The sequence below is a fragment of the Hyperoodon ampullatus genome (genome assembly GCF_949752795.1).
Source record: "Hyperoodon ampullatus genome assembly, chromosome: 1".
NCBI classification, from domain to species: domain Eukaryota; kingdom Metazoa; phylum Chordata; class Mammalia; order Artiodactyla; family Ziphiidae; genus Hyperoodon; species Hyperoodon ampullatus.
This window is the reverse complement of record NC_136914.1, coordinates 213,615,632-213,639,210: the sequence shown is the minus strand read 5'-3', so window position 1 is coordinate 213,639,210 and position 23,579 is coordinate 213,615,632. Positions and strand designations below refer to the sequence as shown.

At 41.6% G+C, this 23,579-nt stretch overlaps 1 protein-coding gene across 1 annotated transcript in view; it reads left to right on the top strand.

Annotated features, from left to right (window-relative positions):
* Positions 1–23,579, top strand: part of ABLIM1 (actin binding LIM protein 1) — a gene marked incomplete at both ends in the record, with an annotated part of 204,839 nt that overhangs the window by 45,881 nt on the left and 135,379 nt on the right. The window contains one exon of the mRNA XM_079705683.1: positions 4,233–4,367. Coding sequence (XP_079561809.1) covers positions 4,233–4,367 — 135 coding nt within the window. The remainder of the gene's footprint in view (positions 1–4,232; positions 4,368–23,579) is intronic.

Below are 23,579 nucleotides of genomic sequence, written 5' to 3'. Positions count from 1 at the left end.
TGGGATCCTCCCAGGCCAGGGCTCGAACCCGTGTCCCCTGCATTAGCAGGCAGATTCTCAACCACTGCACCACCAGGGAAGCCCCCGTATTATTCTTATTTTAGCAACAAACTGATGAGCCATGGAAGATTTTAACCATGTCTGCCCAAATTCCGGGGTAAATCACTGACTACTTGGTACAGCAGAAAAAATTTGGGAAGCCCGAGTGCTGAGTGTACCTCTGCCAATAATGTGCTGCTGACTTCGGGCACAAGGAATGTAAGCTCTCTGCCCCTCATTTTCCCTCTCAGTAGAATACGGAGGGACCACCCAGGCTCTGAAGGATGGAGCAATCAAGTAAAAATTAGCAACAGAGCTAGTTGGCAAATAAGAGGAGTACAGAATTAATGTCATTTTTTATGTTGCAAGTGGCTCAGCATATTTCAAAACTGTAGGCTTGAGGGCTTCCCTGGTGGCCCAGTGGTTGAGAGTCCGTCTGCCGATGCAGGGGACACGGGTTTGTGCCCTGGTTTGGGAAGATCCCACATGCCGCGGAGTGGCTGGGCCCGTGAGCCATGGCCGCTGAGCCTGCACGTCCGGAGCCTGTGCTCCGCAAGGGAGAGGCCACAGCAGTGAGAGGCCCGCGTACCGCAAAAAAAAAAAAAAAAAAAAAAAAATGGAGGCTTGAGACAAAGAATATACATTCGGTATTAACCAAACTGCCAAAGGAAGTTATGTAAAAGAAACCTCCTTATTGATCTTTAAAAAGCAGAGAGATTCTTTTGTCTATACTGATTTGAGTTGGGATGAAATAAATACTGAGTCTCTTTTGGTCTTTGGATTCTGTCCTCCAACAAGCAGAGCCCACTTCTTCACAAGTAGGTGGTTCTGATAAGCGTCTGCCTAGGCTGATGTATGATGGAAAGGCAAGTAAACGTGATGTAGTCTCTGCTCATCTCTGGGTGAATATAAAGGTCATCTCTGGGCATGGAGGATTTTGCAGTGTAATATATATTTCCAAAGGGAAATGCCTGAAAAATGCAGATGCTGATCCCGGTTCTGACTTTCGTGACTGGTGCCAGCACGTGCATTGGCACCTGTGTTGAGGGCAAAGGGAAGAGCCAAGAAGTGAAATGATATTTTCCTTCCCTCATCATTACTCAGCATAGCTGGCTTGCTTAGCTATAAAAAATGCAAGTGTCAGGAGAAACTGCAGTGCAATTTCTCATCCAAAAATGCATTCTCCCTCTCATCAAGAGATCCACTGTGTTCTAATATTGTTTCTGAGGTGGATGGTCTTGTGGGTTACTTTTTTTCACTCTAACTCTTCTCTGTCACTTGCTTAACAGTATTGTCTGAATTCTAAGGGGACAATAGTTCTTAAACTGTAGTATGCATAAGAATCACCTGAGTCTTTATTCCTGTCTTACCCCTAGGTTCTTCATGACATTTTTTTTCTTAAATTCCATATATATGTGTTAACATACGGTATTTGTCTTCCTCTTTCTGACTTACTTCACTCTGTATGACAGACTCTAGGTCCATCTACCTCATTACAAATAGCTCAATTTTGTTTCTTTTTATGGCTGAGTAATATTCCATTGCATATATGTGCCACAATGGACTTGAGGATATGGGGAGGGGGAAGGGTAAGCTGAGACAAAGCGAGAGAGTGGCATGGACATATATACACTACCAAACGTAAAATAGATAGCTAGTGGGAAGCAGCCGCATAGCACAGGGAGATCAGCGCGGTGCTTTGTGACCACCTGGAGGGGTGGGATAGGGAGGGTGGGAGGGAGGGAGACGCAAGAGGGAAGAGATATGGGAACATATGTATATGTATAACTGATTCACTTTGTTATAAAGCAGAAACTAACACACCATCATAAAGCAATTATACTCCAATAAAGATGTAAAAAAAAAAAAAAAGAATCACCTGAGGAGCTTACGAAAATAATAGGTCCCTGACTCACACCCCTCATTCAGTGGGCTGAGGAATCTGCATATTTAATACGTGGCACAGGGAGTTCTGATATAGGGGGTCAGCAGAGCCACCTTGAAGACTACCATCTGGGTGCCATGCTCAGCTAGCAGTATATTACTGTACACAGTGTATAAGCCTTTATAAACCAAGTCCTAGTTGCTGCTTTTAGAACAGCACTTGAGCCTGGCTAAACAAATTATTGCCTGACTTAACAACAATCATCGCTGGACTTATAATAATTTCTGATTTCTAAATTTCTGATTTAGACAAGAGGAGCATGAGCTTGGGAGTCAGAAAGCCCTGGGTGCAGATCTTTGAGCCTCCGCTTACTGTTACTTGAGCAGGCTGCTCAGCTTCTCTGAGGCTTGATTTCCTCATCTGTCAAGGGGAAACAGTATTCCCCAAGTCACTGAGAGAGGGGTGGTGAGGATGAAATAGAATGACTTATATGTAAGCACCTAGCACCGTGCCTGGCACTTAGCAGACAGATGCTCAGTAAATGTTATTTTCCTCCATTCTTATAGGAAGCAGGAAGTTGAAACAGACAAACTAAAAACCTTACATAAAGCAGATATTGTTAAGGGAGAATTTTTCTTTTAATGCCCACGTGAATAGATGTTTGGCCTTGTTACACATCATTTTAAAAGTCAGTGGTTGTTTAGAGTTCTTGGAAGGAAGCCCCTTCTTAATTCCTTTAGATAGTACTGACTTCTGTTGTGAATACAGGTTTCCAAGAGAGATCCCAGCAGGCAGATAAGGAAATGCAGGGGTATCACGATGTTCATACCTTTGCCGAACACTTTGGGGTCCAGTGCAGAGATTTCAGGTCAGAAGTTTAACCCGAAACTATACCTGCTGCTGGTCTAAATCTCACAAGGAGAACCTTGTTTCTGAGAATTTAACTAGTAATGGATTAATTGGACTGTCTTATTCAAACTCTTTCCAGGCGAAATGAGAACATTACAGTGGTCTGAGGGAAACAATGCACTATTATACTCGTGGTATACAGAGAGCCCCTTGCTGTGAGGTGCTTTCTAAATTCAATTTCAGCAATACCTGCCCACACCCCCCTCCCCCGGTCCAACCTGGTTTTACCGTTTGAAAAAAGAAATCATCTTTGTTCTTTGTGTTGGTTGATTAATTTTAGGTTCACTGTTCTTATCCCATATCACGCTCATGTAGGTACTTATGTAATACATTTCTGTATATCACACGGTTCCTCCTTCTGAGGACCCAAATCAGAAAAGGAATTTAATAGCAAAAAACGCCTTGCTGCATTCTCCGGCTGGACACACTGCAGGTTCAATGAAGCTCCTTGGGTAGCGTCAAGTCACAGATGTCCTTTTGCTGCCTACTCTCTTGGTCCTTTGTAAGAGGAGCCTGTAATCCTATTCCTGGGGCACGGCAGTCACAATAACTTCTGTTCTCTGAAGGCCACACTCTGGAAAACTGAGAGAATAATCCCTGTAAGCCCCATCATATGATTTTAGAGCCTGGAAAGATCTTCGAAATCCGCTGATCCAATTCCCTTTGTTTTACAGGAGAGGAAACTGAGGTTCAGAGAGAAATCCACATAGTTGCTAATTTATTTTTTTAAAGGACTGCCTGCAGTGTGTGTATCAGGAACTGTGCACACAATAGGAGGCTCGTAATAGACCTCCAATGGGTTGAGTTGCCAAATGAGGATCAGGAATGACTCTTTGGAGTCGAGGAACTAGCCAGTGCCTGCTAACTAAGAAGGAAATACATGCTAACTGAGCCCCTTTGGTGCACGAGTGTTCTACTGTGTTCAGAGGAGCTGGGGAAAGAAGCGGGAGTAAACACGGGGAGAAACACAAAAATACGAGCTTTAATACACGGTCCTCATTGTCAAGGAACTTACAGTCTGCAGTGAACTTCCCGGCTGGAAGGCACTTTCTAAATCAAGATAAGGACATACTGCACAATATTGAACCAAATAAGATCATATACTTAATGACCCGATTACATAGCCCTGGAGACGTTTGGGAGGAAGAGACAAGACTTCTGGCTGCCAGAGGAACAAGCCCAGTGTTTTCCCCACCGGACCGTTAAAGCCATAACTCTCTTATTGATCTGTGTGTCCCCGTAATTATGACATGGGGGCAGAGGCTCCACTGGTGCTTATTGAATCAATATGTGGCTCATTTGATAACTAAAATTCTGGGTATATTTATGCGTGCCCACAGTGACTCCTTCTGTAGGAATGCTTTCTACTCACATGGATCTTTTGTTGTTTTTCTTTCAGTGGCCCACCCTCAGGACCCTCACCACCCGTCAGAGAAGCCTGTCATTCTCTGCCACAAATGTGGGGAGCCGTGCAAGGGTGAAGTGCTTCGGGTCCAGACCAAACATTTCCACATCAAATGTTTCACCTGCAAAGGTATGGAGCCTCCAGCTTCCTGGCTGTGTGCCATGGCCTTGCCTTGGAGGCTGCCCCATCCCCTTAACTCCATGCCCGTTCACCAGATGATAAATGAATGTCCTCCCAGACCCTGGAATTGCTCACCTTCTCTAACTTGGGAATGGATTAAACTTAAGCGGGAGGCTGAGCTCCCCCCACCCCCAAGACCAGCAGTACCCCGTCTTTGGGTGTTCACTGAGGTTCCTGATTCTAGGAGGGGAGACTAATTGTGGAAAAGCAATGAAAATGGAGTTTTGTGTTTCGTTTTGTTTTGTTTTTCTTTTTGGCTGTGCCATGCGGCATATGGGGTCTTAGTTTCCCAACCAGGGATCAAACCCGTGGCCCCTGCTATGGAAGCATGGAGTCTTAACCACTGGACTGCCCCAGAAGTCCCAAGTTTATATTTCTTTTTAAAAAAATTTTTTTAAAAAGTTTTATTTTATTGAAGTATAGTTGATTTACAATGTTGTGTTAGTTTCTAATGTACAGCAAAGTGATTCAGTTATACATATATTTACATATTCTTTTTCATATTCTTTTCCATTCTGGTTTGTCACAGGCTATTGAATGTGGTTCCCTGTGCTATACTGTAGGACCTTGCTGTTTATCTGTACTTTATATTTCTTTTTCCCTGAGATGAGGGACTCCTACTTCAAAGTAACCATGTCCCAAAGCCATTTCTTAAAGGAGGACTGGAAAACTTTAAGATTGGGGTGCTAAGGCACTGGCTTCTGTGCGTGCGTGTGTGTGTGTGTGTGTGTGTGTGTGTGTGTGTGTTGAGAAGTGAGAATTAAGCAAGAACACTTGGAAGGCCTCCAAGCAGGAAAATACTTCCCATTTAAGAAGAGACCCAGGGCTTCCCTGGTGGCGCAGTGGTTGAGAGTCCGCCTGCCGATGCGGGGGATACAGGTTCGTGCCCCGGTCCGGGAGGGTCCCACATGCCGCAGAGCGGCTGGGCCTGTGAGCCATGGCCGCTGAGCCTGCGTGTCCGGAGCCTGTGCTCCGTAACGGGAGAGGCCACGGCAGTGAGAGGCCCATGTACTGCAAAAAAAAAAAAGTGACCCATTTGTGGTTGATTTCCGTTAACAAGCCCCCCTTTTTGGGTGTGCAACTCTTGGCATCTATGTATGCAATGTGCTGTCCTGTTATTCTGGAGCCAGGGCATGGCCAAGTGGCCAAGGAAGAAGAGAGTAGTTTCTGTGTGTTTATTTGAGAAATATGTTACTTGAGCTAAGGGCATGTCTGGATAGCTCAGGCTGGGGTTCAGTGATGTTGGAAGAGGTGGAAGAGAGGCAAGACCATGAGCCTGCTCTGTAGCTGTACTCTGAGCTCTGCACGTGGTACCCACCCTCATTCCTGGAAACCGTGTTTCATTCCGAGCCCCTTAGGCTACAAAGGGTCAGCATTGCCATCTTAACCAGCTGTCCCCGGGGTCTCTCAAGTAAGCTCCGGGCTGCCTAGAGACCCTCAAATACATGATCAAAGGCGGCGGGCAAAAGCTTTTCTGGAGTCCACAGCTGTTTCTTTCACTGAGTGTAACCTTTTCAGGAAAAAGAGCACTAGCATATAGCTCGGGTAAAAGGGTGGAGGGGAAGGAAGGGCATGAGTTCAGCTCCCATTGAGAGTGACAGAGATGACAAAGGCTATAATGCGCATCATATAGAGAGAGAGTCTTTGATCCTCCTGGAAATCCCTATGAGCAAGTACGATAAGTCCCTGGTTTTCAGACGACCCAAGTTGGTTATCAGGAAACATCAGGGTCACACCCAGGGTACTGACTGTGTCCGCACTCTGTGTGCCTTAAGTCCTGCCCCTGCCGCTAAAGCAGCTCTATGGTCTCAGGCAAGTGCCCTCTCTGTGGCTCTGTGTCCTTATCTGTAAAAGAAAGAGACTAGACCACGTGATATTTAAATCACCCCAGGTCTGAAGTTTGCCAATTCTGTATACACATAACCATATCTCTACATAATACAGAACCCAGAGGTACTGAATTAGAGACTTTTAGGTAGCATGTCAGAAAAAAATATAACTTCTGCTTACATCCAGATTGGCTAACTTGGGGTCAGGCATTTTATATATATATATATATATATATATTTTTTTTTTTTTTTTTTTTTTTTTTTTTTTTTTTGCGGTACGCGGGCCTCTCCCTGCTGTGGCCTCTCCCGTTGCGGAGCACAGGCTCCGGACGCGCAGGCCCAGCGGCCATGGCTCACGGGCCCAGCCGCTCCGCGGCATGTGGGACCCCCCCCACCCCGGACCGGGGCACGAACCCGTGTCCCCCGCATCGGCAGGCGGACTCTCAACCACTGTGCCACCAGGGAAGCCCCTTGTTTTATTTTTTGCTCATAGATTTCCTGAGACATGGCTTAAGAAGTAGATTTGGTATGAAATAAACAGAAAAAAGTAAACAAGGGCAGCCCTGTATGTAGTTTATATTTCTAGTTGAAAGTACAACGTGTTAGTCTCCGGGTGGTCACTGTTCAACACATCAAGATATTAGAAGACACATTCGTTTATCCCCCGGGAGGTAGAAGTTTCCATGCTTTTCTTCTAGTTTAAATCGAAGGACTGAATGTAAGTTATTTATGTTGGAAAGTTGTACCATATGTACTTTGTTTCATGCTATCAATATGTTCCTGAAAAGTTGAATTTTTTTATAAATTACATCATATTTTGAGAACACGTCATTCATAGGAATTATTTTCAGTTTAAACAAAATTTTACTAAAATAAATGTCATCGGTTCTTGTAAATTTGTATTTTCCCATACGTCACCTGTCAAGTCTACTGTCTTATGTCTCCAACTTACTGGGGTCACCCCTTTTTTTACTATCCAAAGAAAGTGTTTAAGCTCCCCATGTCTTATACGCTAACAAGTTTATGCCTTTTCCCCAAGATTCTAGAGTAGTGTTGTCTAGTAGAAACATGATGCAAGCCACATACATGATTCTGAATTTTCTAATAGCTATATTAAAAAGGTATAACGGGACAGGTGCGGTTAACTTTCATATTTTTTATTTGTCCTTACAGACCCAAAATAGTATCATTTCAACAAGTAATTAAAATAAAAATTATTGAGATATTTGACATTCTTTTTTTTTCATTCTAGCTTACAGTGCATCTCAATTTGGACCAGTCAGTCACATTTCAACCGTTCAATAGCCACAGGCAGTTAGTAGCTATAGTATTGGACAGCACAGTTCTAGAGATTCCTCGAGGTTTACCTTCTTGTGGTCCCCTCTTGCTCTAAATTCTTGCCACTCCCAAGTTCTTGGTCTCCCCTTTATGAGTGCTGTGCCTTTCGCATGGCTTCACCCCATACTGGACACCATTTCTCTTCCTCCTTTTCCCAAAGTACCACTTCACAAAGCGGCTGTTTGCAGCAGAGTTTACTGAATGTCTGGGATAATGGAGGGAGTTATAGCACAGAATAGACAACTGCCTAGTATTCTCAGGCTTTCTCTTTCCTTCCTTCCTTCCTCACTCCCTCCCTCCCTCTCTCTTTCTTTCCTTCCTTCCTTCCTTCTTTTTATTAACTGGAAAAGTCTATTAATAGACTTTAATTTTTAGAGCAATTTTACATTTACAGAAAAATTGAGCAGAAGGGACAGATGAGGGCCATTTCTCATACTTATTCAGAACCTCATCTGCTACCATCTTGGCAGGGCTTCCTCTCTCTACAAAGGCCCTGCTACCCCCCATCCCAGGGACCCCAACTTCCTTCTCCCTCATTGTCAGATCAGGAGTCTAAATTACCTTAGGGTCTCTACGTTTTACTCATTAGGAGGGTTTCCCAGAGGAAACAAAAATCTTCTCCTTGAAGAATGCTGTCTTGGTCCTAACCCAAGTGGCCCAGACTGCAGCTAAGTCATAAAACAACCGTTTTGTTTTCTTTCTGTTACATCTAAAGCAGAGGTGTCATTTTTACACAAATAACAAATGTTGGCGAGGATGTGGAGAAAAGGGAACCCTCGTGCACTGTTGGTGGGAATGTAAATTGGTGTAGCCACTATGGAGAACAGTATGGAGAGTCCTCAGAAAATTAAATATAGAACTACCATATGATTAAACTATTCCACTTCTGGGTATTTATCCAAAAAAATATGAAGACACTAATTCAAAATGATACATGCACCCCTATGTTCATTGCAGTATTATTTACAATAGCCAAGATATGGAAGCAACCTAAGTGCCCATCAATAGATGACTGGATAAAGAAGATGTGATATACAATGGATATTACCCAGTCACAGAAAAAGAATAAAATCTTTCCATATGCAAAAGAATAAATGGGGCTTCCCTGGTGGCGCAGTGGTTGAGAGTCCGCCTGCCGATGCAGGGGACACGGGTTCGTGCCCCGGTCTGGGACGATCCCACATGCCGCGGAGCAGCTAGGCCCGTGAGCCATGGCTGCTGGGCCTGCGCGTCCAGAGCCTGTGCTCCGCAACGGGAGAGGCCACAGCAGTGAGAAGCCCACGTAATGCAAAAAAAAAAAAGAATAAATGAATGGATCTAGAGGGTATTATGCTAAGTGAAATAAGTCAGACAGCAACATATACTGTATGATTTCACTTATATGTGTAATCTAAAAAACAGAACAAATGAACACCCATAACAAAGCAGAAACAAGAGTCATAGATACAGAGAACAAACAGGTGGATGCCACAGAGGAGGAGGAAGGTGTGGGAGAGAAATAGGTGAGGGAGATTAAGAGGTACAAACTTCCAGCTGCAAAATAAATGAACCACTGGTATGAAATGTACAGCGTGGGGACTACAGTCAATATTTATATAATACCCTTGTGTGGTGGCAGATTGTAACTAGACTTGTCCTGGTGATCATTTTGAAATGTATAGAAATGTGAAATCACTGTGTTGTGTACCAGGAACTAACATAGTGTTGCAGGTCAATTATACTTCAAAAACAAACTCACAGAGAAACAGATCAGAACTGTGGTCACCAGAGGCGGAGGTGGGGGGAATTGGATGAAGGTGGTCAAAAGGTACAAACTCCCAGTTATAAGATAAATAAGTACTAGAGATGTAATGTGTGATGTGATAAATATAATCAACACTGTTGTATGTTACATGTGAAAGTTAAGAGAGTAAAGCTTAAGTTTTCTTCACAAGGAAAAAAAAACTTTTTTCTATTTCTTTAATTCTGCCTCTGTATGAGATGATGGATGTTCACTAAACTTACTGAGGTCATAATTTCATGGTGTATGTGAGTCAAATCATTATGCTGTGCATCTTCAACTTATACAGAGCTGTATGTCAGTTATGTCTCAATAAAACTGGAAGGAAAAACAAAATAGAGATGTCATGTTCCGATTGTGAGCTAATGTCCCAGGATGGAGGATTTTGGGTGGAGAGCATTTGCTAAAACAAACCTGGGCTTTTGGTCAAGACCTGGCTGAGTGCGGGAGGAGGAACATTCAGGTTCTGACCGCAGGGTGAGTCAGGATCTCCGGGTGATTCCCTCCCCTCCCTCCTACCAGCTCTCCTTCATACACACACCATGCTGCCAAAGCCTTGTAGTTCTTGAATGGGACCTGAGGGGGCTTTCCGCAATTAGAAAGAAAGCCCTAAGATGCAAATACCCGTGGAAATAAAAAGCAGAGATGAACTCTTTTACTAAGAATGGATTTTGAAGGAGGAGGGACAAAGAGGACACTGAACGTCTTACATGAGAGCTAGACAAGTACGAAGGTGGGAAAGGGTTGCAGTGGAGGAATTAGAGTCCATAACACAAACTTAAACCCATAAGCAGTCCACGACTTCATAGGTTTAGCTGTAACAGGGTCAGGGTTGGTGAGCAGGAATTTTGTTGGTGAACCTATATCACTTCCTGAAACGTCTGATATCTTGGGATCTGGTGGTCCAAGAGTTATGTATCCAATTAGTACATGTTAATGGAACACATACTCCATGCAAGATATTATGCTAAATGCTGAGAAAAGAAAGAGCACAGCATGTTTGTGTGCTGACACACATACGTGTTTGTGTGTCAGAGAATTCGGGGGTATTTGAAGAGGTATACACATAAGCAGCATGTATTACATTGAGTAATAGGTGCTGTGATGGAGAGAAAGATAGGATGTGGACTGGGGGCAGGGAGATAGATGCAGAAGGGGGATAGAATGGTAGTCAGGTGGAAATAATGTAAGGTGGCACCAGGTGTGATAGGGACTCAGGGACAGATTTAAAAGACATTTAAAGTTAAGGTTGCTAGGTTTTTATGACTGACTGAATATGAGGAATGAAGAAGGATCCAGGTTTCCAGTTGGACTGCCTGGGTGGACAGATGGTTGCCAGCAACTAAGGATGTACAGGAGCACTGGATAGGCTAATGCGGGGGGAGAGTTCAGTTTGGGATACATTGAGGCTGAGCCCACATGGTCCATACAGAGTCTCGTAGGCTTAGCACTCGAGAGGTACTGGTCTGTGTTGGGGAGAAGTATTCGAAAGTGTTTGGCATCCAGATCATGGCTGAAGCTCTATAATTGTGTGTGGAATTCCCCTGGGAAAGGGCAAAAGGCAGGAACTGAATAATAACGATGCCAGCGTCTGAAGGAAGTAAAACCTAATTTCCATTTGTAACCTTGGAAAATGTGCCCATCTGGTAATGAGATGGGGAAAGTGATTTAATTAATGGATGGATTCTATAATTAAAAGAAAAGGAGATCCCCAAAGCTTCTGTTATTCTCTATAATAACCCAATGGAAATAAAATATGGCTGCAGGCTTCTGGATGGTGCTATTCTTTATCTTCAGTACTCAGTGGCTTTGTTTTTCATGCTTGCGCATTAGCAGCAACCATCCCACTAACTTAAAAGAGGTTGTTTTTTTTTAATGCTATCCATTCATTCTGATATTGTTCCCGTGATATGATCATTTTTTAATGTAGCACCTTGTCTGCATCATGATTGTAATACATGCTCTATAAGAGAACAAGAAACCTGTTTAAATAGTATAAATTTAATATTTAATAATTACATATTTAATATTTGATTAAATTTAAGTTAATTATAATCATATACACAGTTCATCATTTACATTGTTGATACATTATATTGTTCATTATAATTATTGCTGTCTATCTTGAGCTTTTTTTTTTCAGGATAATGCCCTAGATCCAGTTTTCTTCCAGAAAGTTCTAGAGCATTTAGAAACGATCAGGGACCAGAGGATTGAGAAGGGCTATCTAGCTAAATGTTCTGTTTTCAGTGAGCCTTTCCTGGACTATACTGTATAAGATTTCAGCTGCTCCCTATACCATATCTCTTTCTGCTGGATCTTTTTTCCTTAACATTTATCATTATTTACTATATTTTATTCATGTATCTTTACCCCCTACTAAAGAGTAAGCTCCCCTCGAGGGCAGAGATTTTTGTCTGTTTTGTTTACTACTGTGTACCTGGTACCTAAAACAATGCCCAACGTATTAGGTGCCCAATAAGGGGAAAGCTGAATGAATGACCAGTAACCATGTATTTCTTTGTCACTTGAATATTTGTAAGTGTTTCTAATGGCATAGCTAGTCAACAAGATTTATTGAGTGTTTACTATGATATATGCCCTCAAATGCTTACTAGGCAGCAACATTATCTTTTGAAAAGAACGAGTGTAAGTAAAGCTATCTGTCATTGATTACAGAGCTACACGTCTGCCTGGCAGATGGAACAGATAAGAGAACTTGTGCTGAAGGCTACTGTCAGGCAGCACTTGGGTGAGATGTTGCTGCTGTTTAGTTCTTTATGCTGGTTTAGACCCTTAGCTTTCACTTAACCCACTGGATATAACCCACTGCATGTAGGTTATTTTCCAACTCAAGTGGACATTGATAAAGCTCTAGTAAAATGGAAGCAATTTCTTATATTCCCTAAGTGCTGAGTTCAGGCTGTTAATACCTATTTAGAGAATATGACTCATTTGGAAATTGATTAAATGGAAGAATTAATCAGGATGCAAGAAAAATAAGTCTGATGCAAATGTGCTCCCTTCACACAGCAAATCAGAAACCACTTTCATGCCATCTTTTGTTGACAAAAGAATAATCCTGTGTAGTTTATCTTTTGAATTTTGCACCATGTTAAAGTGTTACCTAGTCAAATAAATATAATTTAGATGATAAGGTTTTGAATTCCAAAGTGAAATAGGATAAAGGCTCAGAACTTCTCCAAAATACGCTGCTTAACAATTTTGACTCTTGCTGGGAGATAATTATCCATGGGTCTCTTGTGAGCATAGGCGCCCAGTAGCTTGTTGTTCTGAATTATCTTTCCAAGGATGTTTGTATAGCGAACATTCTTGGAAGATAGAGATAGTGTTTCCCTCTGGAGTAGGGGATGGATTTGTATGCTGTCTAGAATAATAAAGATAATGTCTGCCTCTAGAACAAAGGTTGGATAGATTTGCTTGCAGCTCATTATGAAAGATTGGGGATTTCTAAACTCGGGGTTCCTCAGTGACACAAACCCCCTGCACGAGCAGCATCCTGGTGACCTGCTTCTCTTGCCTCTTAGGGATTTGGGGGGTCATGGGGAATGGGTAACAAATATGAAGCTCATGTTACTCGCCCTGAGTCATAAAGTCTTTTGCTTCTTTTTTTTTTTTTGCGGTACGCCGGCCTCTCACTGTTGTGGCCTCTCCCGCTGCGGAGCACAGGCTCTGGATGCGCAGGCTCAGCGGCCATGGCTCACGGGCCCAGCCGCTCCACGGCGTGTGGGATCTTCCCGGACCGGGGCACGAACCTGTGTCCCCTGCATCGGCAGGCGGACTCTCAACCACTGCACCACCAGGGAAGCCCTCTCAAGTTCTTTATAGTTCTTGAGAGCTCTGTTTTGTGTCCATGAAAGCTTACTTTTTGGGAAAGGGAATGCTAAAGTTCACCCAGCTTGATCAAAGAAGAACACATTTTCTAAGAAGATGATTTGTACAACAAAGGTTATGGGAGTGTTTATATCATAGAGGAGGGAGGAAAATGGAAATGTTCCTCAAGCATTTTTAAAGCAAGCACTGAACTCATCCTGTTGCTGTTTCCTTTTATGTCCTGAACCCTTGGAGTACCCCATGGTCAGACCTCATCTCTATGTCCACTTTCTAGTGACCTCATCTAGTCTCATGGTTTACAAGTACCATCTGTACCCTGACAAATACCAACTCGATTACTCTCCCCTGCAATCCAGACTGGTATCTTCAAAGGCCTTCTCAGCATCTCCGGTGGGCCTCTCAAACCTAATTCCTGGTTACTAGCACCATCCCTACCCCCTAACCTTCTTCTCCAGTCTTTTAATTTCAGCAGTTGTCAAGACCTTCCTCCCAGTTGCTCAGGCTAAAAACGTTGGAGTCATTTTCACTCCTCTTTTTCTTTCACATGAAGCAAGTATTCCACCAACAAGTCCCTTTGGCCCTATCTTCATAGTATATACAAAAATCTGACCATTCACACTATCCCAAAGATAATGATCCTGCTCCAAGCTGCCATCATGTTTTGCCTGGATTAATCATGGTATTGGGTCTCCCTGCATCTGCCGTTGCCCCCCTTCCCCAGATTATTCTTAATGCAGTAGCCAAGGTGATCCTTAAAAATAAAGCCAGATCTGTTACCTTTCCAAAGAATTCCCGCATCTTTCAGAATGAAAGCCAAAGACCTTAATTTGACCTTCAGGGCCCCTCCTCACTGTTACTCCCAGTCCTCATGTCCCAGCACTTTCTCTCTGGCTCCCTCTGCCAAGCTACACTGACCTGTTTGATTGCTCTTAAACAAACCAAACATTGAAGAGCCTCAGGACCTTTGCATTTACAGTTCCTTTTGCTTGACAAACTTTTTATCCAGATGTGTGCCTGGCACCCTCCGTCACTTCCTTTGGGTCCCTTCTCCAATGACACTTATCAATGAGATCATCTTTGACACCATTTGATATGGATACATGTGTGTATGTGTATCTGTGTGTGTTTACATATATATGTATTTATATACGATTTAAGTTATGTGTGGTTTGTTGGTTGCCTGTCCCCCCCTGCTAGAATGTAGGCACCAACAGGTTTGTACAGCAGTCCTTAGGAAAAAACCTAGCTTACATTAGCACTCAATAATAATTGCTGAATGAATGAATGAAATGTTTATCATTGATTGATACTAATTACAAATTATTATTTCCAAATTATTAAATTCAGGTCACCCAGGCTTGATTTCAATCAATGTCTTCTTAAGTATGGGAAGGAGAAAATTATTTTTGTAGTTCCCAGATACAACATTTCTCACACAGGGAAAAAATATTCTCTCTTCAATATTTTTTTCAACCCTTCTAATTTCATGAAGCAGAAGATCTTTATAACAAAGAGAGAATAGCTGTCAGGCATGGGGCCTTGATCAGGCAATGATATCAAAGCTCAAACTGAATCACATTATTTAATTATTTATTTCTACAGTTACTTTATATAGAGGGCAAGTGGCCCTGGAAGTTTTGATTTACAGTAATGGTATACATTTGCCTTTTAAAATAATTGTACTTCATAAAAATGAGATTTATTTGACTCTATCCTGCCTAAGGAGAGTGCAGGCCTGACTGAGAGCAGAGACTGAGGCCAGGGCCAGCTGAAGGCTTGGGTGGGACTCAGAATACCAAAGCAGCCTCTTCAGCTGCCTTTTTCAGATGCACTTCCATGATTACAGATCATGTAATGAACAACAAAGCCGTGTGGCTGACAGGGTCTTGGTACTCCAGCCGGGTGTCAGGCCTGAGCCTCTGAGGTGGGAGAGCTGAGTTCAGGACATTGGCCCACCAGAGATCTCCCAGCCCCACATAATATCAACTGGTGAGAGCTCTCCCAGAGACCTCTGTCTCAACACTAAGACGCAACTCCACTCAAGAGCAAGCTCCACTGCTGAACACCCCATGCCAGGCAACTACCAAGACAAGAACACAACCTTACCCATTAGCAGAGAGGCTACCTAAAATCATAATAAGTTCACAGACACCCCAAAACACACCACTGGACGCAGTCCTGCCCACCAGAAAGACAAGATCCAGCCTCATCCACCAGAACACAGCAGCCACTCCCCTCCACCAGGAAGCCTACACAACCCACTGAACCAACCTTACCCACTGGAGGCAGACACCAAAAACAACAGGAACTACGAACCTGCAGCCTGCAAAAAGGAGACCCCAAACATAGTAAGTTAAGCAAAATGAGAAGACAGAGAAATATGCAGCAGATCAAGGAGCAAGGTAAAAACACACCAGACCAAACAAATGAAGAGGAAATAGGCAGTCTACCTGAAAAAGAATTAAGAGTAATGATAGTAAAGATGATCCAGATCTTGGAAACAGAATGGAGAAAATACAAGAAACGTTTAACAAGGACCTAGAAGAACTAGAGGGCAAACACACTATGATAAACAGCACAATAAATGAAATTTAAAATTCTCTAGAAGGAATCAATAGCAGAATAACTGAGGCAGAAGAACGGATAAGTGACCTGGAAGATAAAATCGTGGAAATAACTCCCACAGAGCAGAATAAAGAAAAAAGAATGAAAAGAATTGAGGACAGTCTCAGAGACCTCTGGGACAACATTAAACGCACCAGCATTCAAATTATAGGGGTCCCAGAAGAAGAGAAAAAGAAAGGGACTGTGAAAATATTTGAAGAGATTATAGTTGAAAACTTCCTTAGTATGGAAAGGAAATAGGTCCAGGAAGTGCAGAAAGTCCCATACAAGATACATGCAAGGAGAAACACGCCAAGACACATATTAATCAAATATCAAAAGTTAAATACAAAGGAAAAATATTAAAAGCAGCAAGGGAAAAGCAACAAATAACATACAAGGGAATCCCCATAAGGTTAACAGCTGATCTTTTAGCAGAAACTCTGCAAGCCAGAAAGCTGTACCAGGACATATTTAAAGTGATGAAAGGGAAAAACCTACAACCAAGATTACTCTATCCAGCGAGGATCTCATTCAGATTCGACAGAGAAATTAAAACCTTTACAGACAAGCAAAAGCTAAGGGAATTCAGCACCACCAAACCAGCTTTACAACACATGCTAAAGGAACTTCTCTAGGCAGGAAACACAAGAAAAGAAAAAGACCTACAATAACAAACCCAAAACAATTAAGAGAATGGTAATAGGAACATACATATCGGTAATTACCGTAAATGTAAATAGATTAAATGCTTCAACCAAAAGGCATAGACTGGCTGAACGGATAAGGAAACCAGACCTGTATATATGCTGTCTACAAGAGACCCACTTCAGACCTAGGGACACATACAGACTGAAAGTGAGGGGATGGAAAAAGATATTCCATGCAAATGGAAATCAAAAAAAAGCTGGAGTAGCAATTCTCTTTTCAGACAAAATAGACTTTAAAGACTATTACAAGAGACAAAGAAGGACACTACGTAATGATCAAGGGATCGATCCAAGAAGAAGATACAACAATTGTAAATATTTATGCACCCAACATAGGAGCACCTCAATACATAAGGCAAATACTAACAGCCATAAAAGGGGAAATCGACAGTAACACAATCATAGTAGGGGACTTTAACACCCCACTTTCACCAATGGACAGATCATCCAAAACGAAAATAAATAAGGAAACACAAGCTTTAAATGATACATTAACCAAGATGGACTTAATTGATATTTATAGGACATTCCATCCAAAAACAACAGAATACATTTTCTTCTCAAGTGCTCATGGAACATTCTCCAGGATAGATCATATCCTAGGTCACAAATCAAGCCTTGGTAAATTTAAGAAAATTGAAATCGTATCAAGTATCTTTTCTGACCACAATGTTATGAGACTAGATATCAATTATAGGAAAAGATCTGTAAAAAATACGAACACATGGAGGCTAAACAATACACTACTTAATAACGAAGTGATCACTGAAGAAATCAAAGAGGAAATTAAAAAATACCTAGAAACAAATGACAATGGAGACACGACGACCCAAAACCTATCGGATGCAGCAAAAGCAGCTCTAAGAGGGAAGTTTATAGCAATACAATCCCACCTAAAGAAACAGGAAACATCTCAAATAAACAACCTAACCTTGCACCTAAAGCAATTAGAGAAAGAAGGACAAAAAAACCCTAAAGTTAGCAGAAGGAAAGAAATCATAAAAATCAGATCAGAAATAAATGAAAAAGAAATGAAGGAAATGATAGCAAAGTTCAATAAAACTAAAAGCTGGTTCTTTGAGAAGGTAAACAAAAGTGATAAACCATTAGCCAGACTGATCATGAAAAAAAGGGAGAAGACTCAAATCAATAGAATTAGAAAAGGAGAAGTAACAACTGACAGTGCAGAAATACAGAGGATCATGAGAGATTACTACAAGCAACTCTATGCCAATAAAATGGACAACCTGGAAGAAATGGACAAATACTTAGAATTGCACAACCTGCCAAGACTGAACCAGGAAGAAATAGGAAATGTTAACAGACCAGTCACAAGCACTGAAATTGAAACTGTGATTAAAAATCTTCCAACAAACAAAAGCCCAGGACCAGATGGCTTCACAGGTGAATTCTATCAAACATTTAGAGAAGAGCTAACACCTATCCTTCTCAAACTCTTCCAAAATATAGCAGAGGGAGGAACACCCCCAAACTCATTCTACGAGGCCACCATCACCCTGATACCAAAACCAGACAAAGGTGTCACAAAAAAAGGAAACTACAGGCCAATATCAATGATGAATATAGATGCAAAAATCCTCAACAAAATACTAGCAAACAGAATCCAACAGCACATTAAAAGGATCATATACCATGATCAAGTGGGATTTATCCCAGGAATGCAAGGAGTCTTCAATATACAGAAATCAATCAATGTGATACACCATATTAACAAATGGAAGGAGAAAAACCTTATGATCGTCTCAGTAGATGCAGAAAAATCTTTCAACAAAATTCAACACCAATGTGTGATAAAAACCCTCCAGAAAGTAGGCATAGAGGGAACTTACCTCAACATAATAAAGGCCATATATGAAAAACCCACAACCAACATGGTTCTCAATGGTGAAAAACTGAAATCAATTCCACTAAGATCAGGAACAAGACAGGGTTGCCCACTCTCACCACCATTATTCAACATAGTTTTGGAAGTTTTAGCCACAACAATCAGAGAAGAAAAAGAAATAAAAGGAATCCAAATCGGAAAAGAAGAAGTAAAGCTGTCACTGTTTGCAGATGACATGATACTATACATAGAGAATCCTAAAGATGCTACCAGAAAGCTACTAGGACTAATCGATGAATTTGGTAAAGTGGCAGAATACAAAATTAATGCAGAGAAATCTCTTGCATTCCTATATACTAATGATGAAAAATCTGAAAGAGAAATTAAGGAAAAATTCCCATTTACCATTGCAACAAAAAGAATAAAATACCTAGGAATAAACCTACCTAAGGAGACAAAAGACCTGTATGCAGAAAATTATAAGACACTGATGAAAGAAATTAAAGGTGATACAAATAGATGGAGAGGTATACCATGTTCTTGGATTGGAAGATTCAACATTGTGAAAATGACTCTACTACCCAAAGCGATCTACAGATGCAATGCAATCCCTATCAAACTACCACTGGCATTTTTCACAGAACTAGAACAAAAAATTTCACAATTTGTATGGAAACACAAAAGACCCTGAATAGCCAAAGCAATCTTGAGAACGAAAAATGGAGCTAGAGGAATCAGGCTCCCTGACTTCAGACTATACTACAGAGCTACAGTAATCAAGACAGTATGGTACTAGCACAAAAACAGAAAGATAGATCAATGGAACAGGATAGAAAGCCCAGAGATAAACCCACGCACATATGGTCACCTTATCTTTGATAAAGGAGGCAGGAATGTACAGTGGAGAAAGGACAGTCTCTTCAATAAGTGGTGCTGGGAAAACTGGACAGGGACATGTAAAAGTATGAGATTAGATCACTCCCTAACACCATACACAAAAATAAGCTCAAAATGGATTAAAGACCCAAATGTAAGGCCAGACACTATCAAACTCTTAGAGGAAAACATTGGCAGAACACTCTATGACATAAATCACAGCAAGATCCTTTTGGACCCACCTCCTAGAGAAATGGAAATAAAGACAAAAATAAACACATGGGACCTAATGAAACTTCAAAGCTTTTGCACAGCAAAGGAAACCATAAACAAGACCAAAAGACAACCCTCAGAATGGGAGAAAATATTTGCAAATGAAGCAACTGACAAAGGATTAATCTCCAAAATTTATAAGCAGCTCATGCAGCTCAATAACAAAAAAACAAACAACCCAATCCAAAAATGGGCAGAAGACCTAAATAGACATTTCTCCACAGAAGATATACAGACTGCCAACAAACACATGAAAGGATGCTCAACATCTTTACTCATTAGAGAAATGCAAATCAAAACTACAATGAGATATCATCTCACACCAGTCAGAATGGCCATCATCAAAAAATCTAGAAACAATAAACGCTGGAGAGGCTGTGGAAAAAAGGGGACACTCTCGCACTGCTGGTGGGAATGTGAATTGATACAGCCACTATGGAGAACAGTATGGAGGTTCCTTAAAAAACTGCAAATAGAACTACCATATGACCCAGCAATCCCACTACTGGGCATATACCCTGAGAAAACCATAATTCAAAAAGAGTCAGATACCAAAATGTTCATAGCAGCCCTATTTACAACAGCCCAGAGATGGAAACAACATAAGTGTCCATCATCGGATGAATGGATAAAGAAGATGTGGCACATATATACAATGGAATATTACTCAGCCATAAAAAGAAACGAAATTGAGCTATTTGTAATGAGGTGGATGGACCTAGAGTCTGTCATACAGAGTGAAGTAAGTCAGAAAGAGAAAGACAAATACTGTATGCTGACACACATATATGGAATTTAAGAAAAAAATGTCATGAAGAGCATAGGGGTAAGACAGGAATAAAGACACAGACCTACTAGAGAATGGACTTGAGGATATGGGGAGGGGGAAAGGTAAGCTGGGACAAAGCGAAAGAGAGGCATGGACATATATACACTACCAAACGTAAGGTAGATAGATAGTGGGAAGCAGCCACATAGCACAGGGAGATCAGCTCGGTGCTTTGTGACCGCCTGGAGGGGTGGGATAGGGCAGGTGGAGGGAGACGCAAGAGGGAGGGGATATGGGAACATATGTATATGTATAACTGATTCATTTTGTTATAAAGCAGAAACTAACACACCATTGTTAAGCAATAATACTCCAGTAAAGATGTAAAAAAAAAAAATCTAGAAACAGTAAATGCTGGAGAGGGTGTGGAGAAAGGGAACCCTCCTGCACTGTTGGTGGGAATGTAAATTGATACCACCATTATGGAGAACAGTACGGAGGTTCCTTAAAAAACTAAAAATAGGAGTACCATATGACACAGCAATCCCACTATGGGCATATACCCTGAGAAAACCATAATTCAAAAAGAGTCATGTACCACAATGTTCATTGCAGCTCTATTTACAATAGCCAGACATGGAAGCAACCTAAGTGTCCATCGACAGATGAATGGATAAAGAAGATGTGGCACATATATACAATGGAATATTACTCAGCCATAAAAAGAAACGAAATTGAGTTATTTGTAGTGAGTTGGATGGACCTAGAGTCTGTCATACAGAGTGAAGTAAGTCAACACAAATACCGTATGCTAACACATATATATGCAATCTAAAAAAAAAAAAAGGTTCTGAAGAACCTAGGGGCAGGACAGGAATAAAAACACAGACGTAGAGAATGGACTTGAGGACACGGGAGGGGGAAGGGTAAGCTGGGACGAAGTGAGAGAGTGGCATGGACTTATACCAAATGTAAAATAGATAGCTAGTGGGAAGCAGCTGCATAGCACAGGGAGATCAGCTCGGTGCTTTGTGACCACCTAGAGGGGTGGGATAGGGAGTTTGGGAGGGAGACGCAGGAGGGAGGGGATATGGGGATATATGTATACATGTAGCTGAATCACTTTTTTCTAAAGCAGAAACTAACACACCATTGTAAAGCAATTATACTCCAATAAAGATGTTATAAAAAAGACTATAATATCAACCTGTTAAATCCAATGAATAAAAATGTCTGCTTTACCTAAAAAAAAAAAGTGAGCTAATTTTTTAAAAGGCATTAAGGAAACAAAAACTATGGCAAAAAAATAGTGAAGGTGGTACATGAGTGAAATTGGGAAAGTTTGGGAAGCAGTGATTCTGATAGTAGACTTGGATTTGCATCTGAAATGATGAGGCTGTTTTTAGTGTGGTCTTGGGACTCAAATGTTATACCATATTATAATCATGACATCTACTGAAAAGAAGAAAAACTGCATTTATGTAAATGTAGTCCAACTTTTAAACTGCTATGGTGAGGTTTGTCTGCCGCTAATGAGATTGAATTAGTGAATTTTGGCTGCAATTTGTAAAGTATCCTGTAAGAATTGACTCTACCATGGTCATTTCTTCCTTCCTTTCTTTCTTTCTTTCTTTCTTTCTTTCTTTCTTTCTTTCTTTCTTTTTTTACATAAATTTATTATTTTATTTATTTTTGGCTGTGTTGGGTCTTCGTTGCTGCCCCCGGGCTGTCTCTAGTTGCGGCAAGTTGGGGCTAGTCTTCACTGCGGTGCATGGGCCTCTCATTGCAGTGGCCTCTCTTGTTGCGGAGAATGGGCTCTGGGCACACAGGCCTCAGTAGTTGTGGCACATGGGCTCAGTAGTTGTGGCTCGCAGGCTCTAGAACACAGGCTCAGTAGTTGTGGCGCATGGGCTTAATTGCTCCACGGTATGTGGGATCCTCCTGGACCAGGGCTCAAACCCATGTCTCCTGCATTGGCAGGCGGATCCTCAAGCACCGCGCCACCAGGAAAGTCCCTCATTTCTTTTTCTTTGATTTAATCTGAGAAGGGATTTGATAGCGTCCAGAGGGGTATTATCTACTGAGTGACAGCTACAAGGCAAAAGTAGGATTTCTTTTGGAATTCTTCCTTGGTTGATAAGATCAACCAATTCCCAAATGAGGTAAGCACCCTAAAACCCTCTTATCCACATTAAACCCAAGCAGAGTGACTTAAGTCACCTTTCTCCATGATGGAAAGGCATTTGTGAGGTAACTTCAAGGGTCCATCTGTGACTCAAACAAATTCCCCTTAGCCTTTCACTCTAGGTCCCCCCAGGGTCCCATCATCTGCCTCCAGTGGGCTGTGCAGTGCCACTGAGTCAGTCCTACTTTCCCACCAGGAAAGAGTGTTTACAGTGTACCTAAGAGCCAGTGATCACCTTTCTGCTGTGTCTCAAAGCTTCTAAAACTCCGAGCTTCTCTTTATTCATTGAACATTTCATGAGAAGTGGGAGAACCTCAGTAGATGTGATGTATCAGGAGATATGTATATGGTGTGAAAGCTACCTGGAGAGCCTTAAACGTATAAAACCATTTAGGGCAGAATTGATAAAGTGTGATCTGAGAAGCACCTACCCCAGAGTAACCCTGATGCTGGTTAACGATTCAGATTCCTGGTCTCACCCCAGTCTCCCTGATCAGCATCTCAGTGGTCAGGGTCTAGCATTTCCAACCAGTTCACCAAATTTGAGGACCGCTGCTTTGTTGGACATGGGCTTTGAATTGGTAGTGGGATGTTGGCAGGGGGGAGAGTATATAAGTAGCCTGTTCAGAAACATCCAGATAAGGATTCCCTGGTCATGGCCCTTCATGGCCTATGAAATTCACAGGAATTGGGCTTTTCTTTAGAACAGCATCATTAAATATAGAATTCAGGAAATGTTCAGTTAAAAAGTAGATATGAAAATTTATGCTCTAGGGACTTCCCTGGCAGTCTAGTGGTAAAGAATCCACCTTCCAATGCAGGGGATGAGGGTTCGATCCTTGGTCGGGGAACTAAGATCCCCCATACCTCAATGAAGATCCAACACAGCCAAATAAATAAATAAAATAAAATAAATATTTTAAAAAACTTATGCTCTAAACATACCTGACCAGTAATATGGAGATGGGAAAAGTCACAGTATCGAGATATGTCCTATGAAATTCTGAATGGGACAAAAGAAGCAAGGGTATAGAACTCCCTGATATATAATTTATCTGCACCCATAAGTTCAAAGCTGAAAACTGGAGTCAAATGA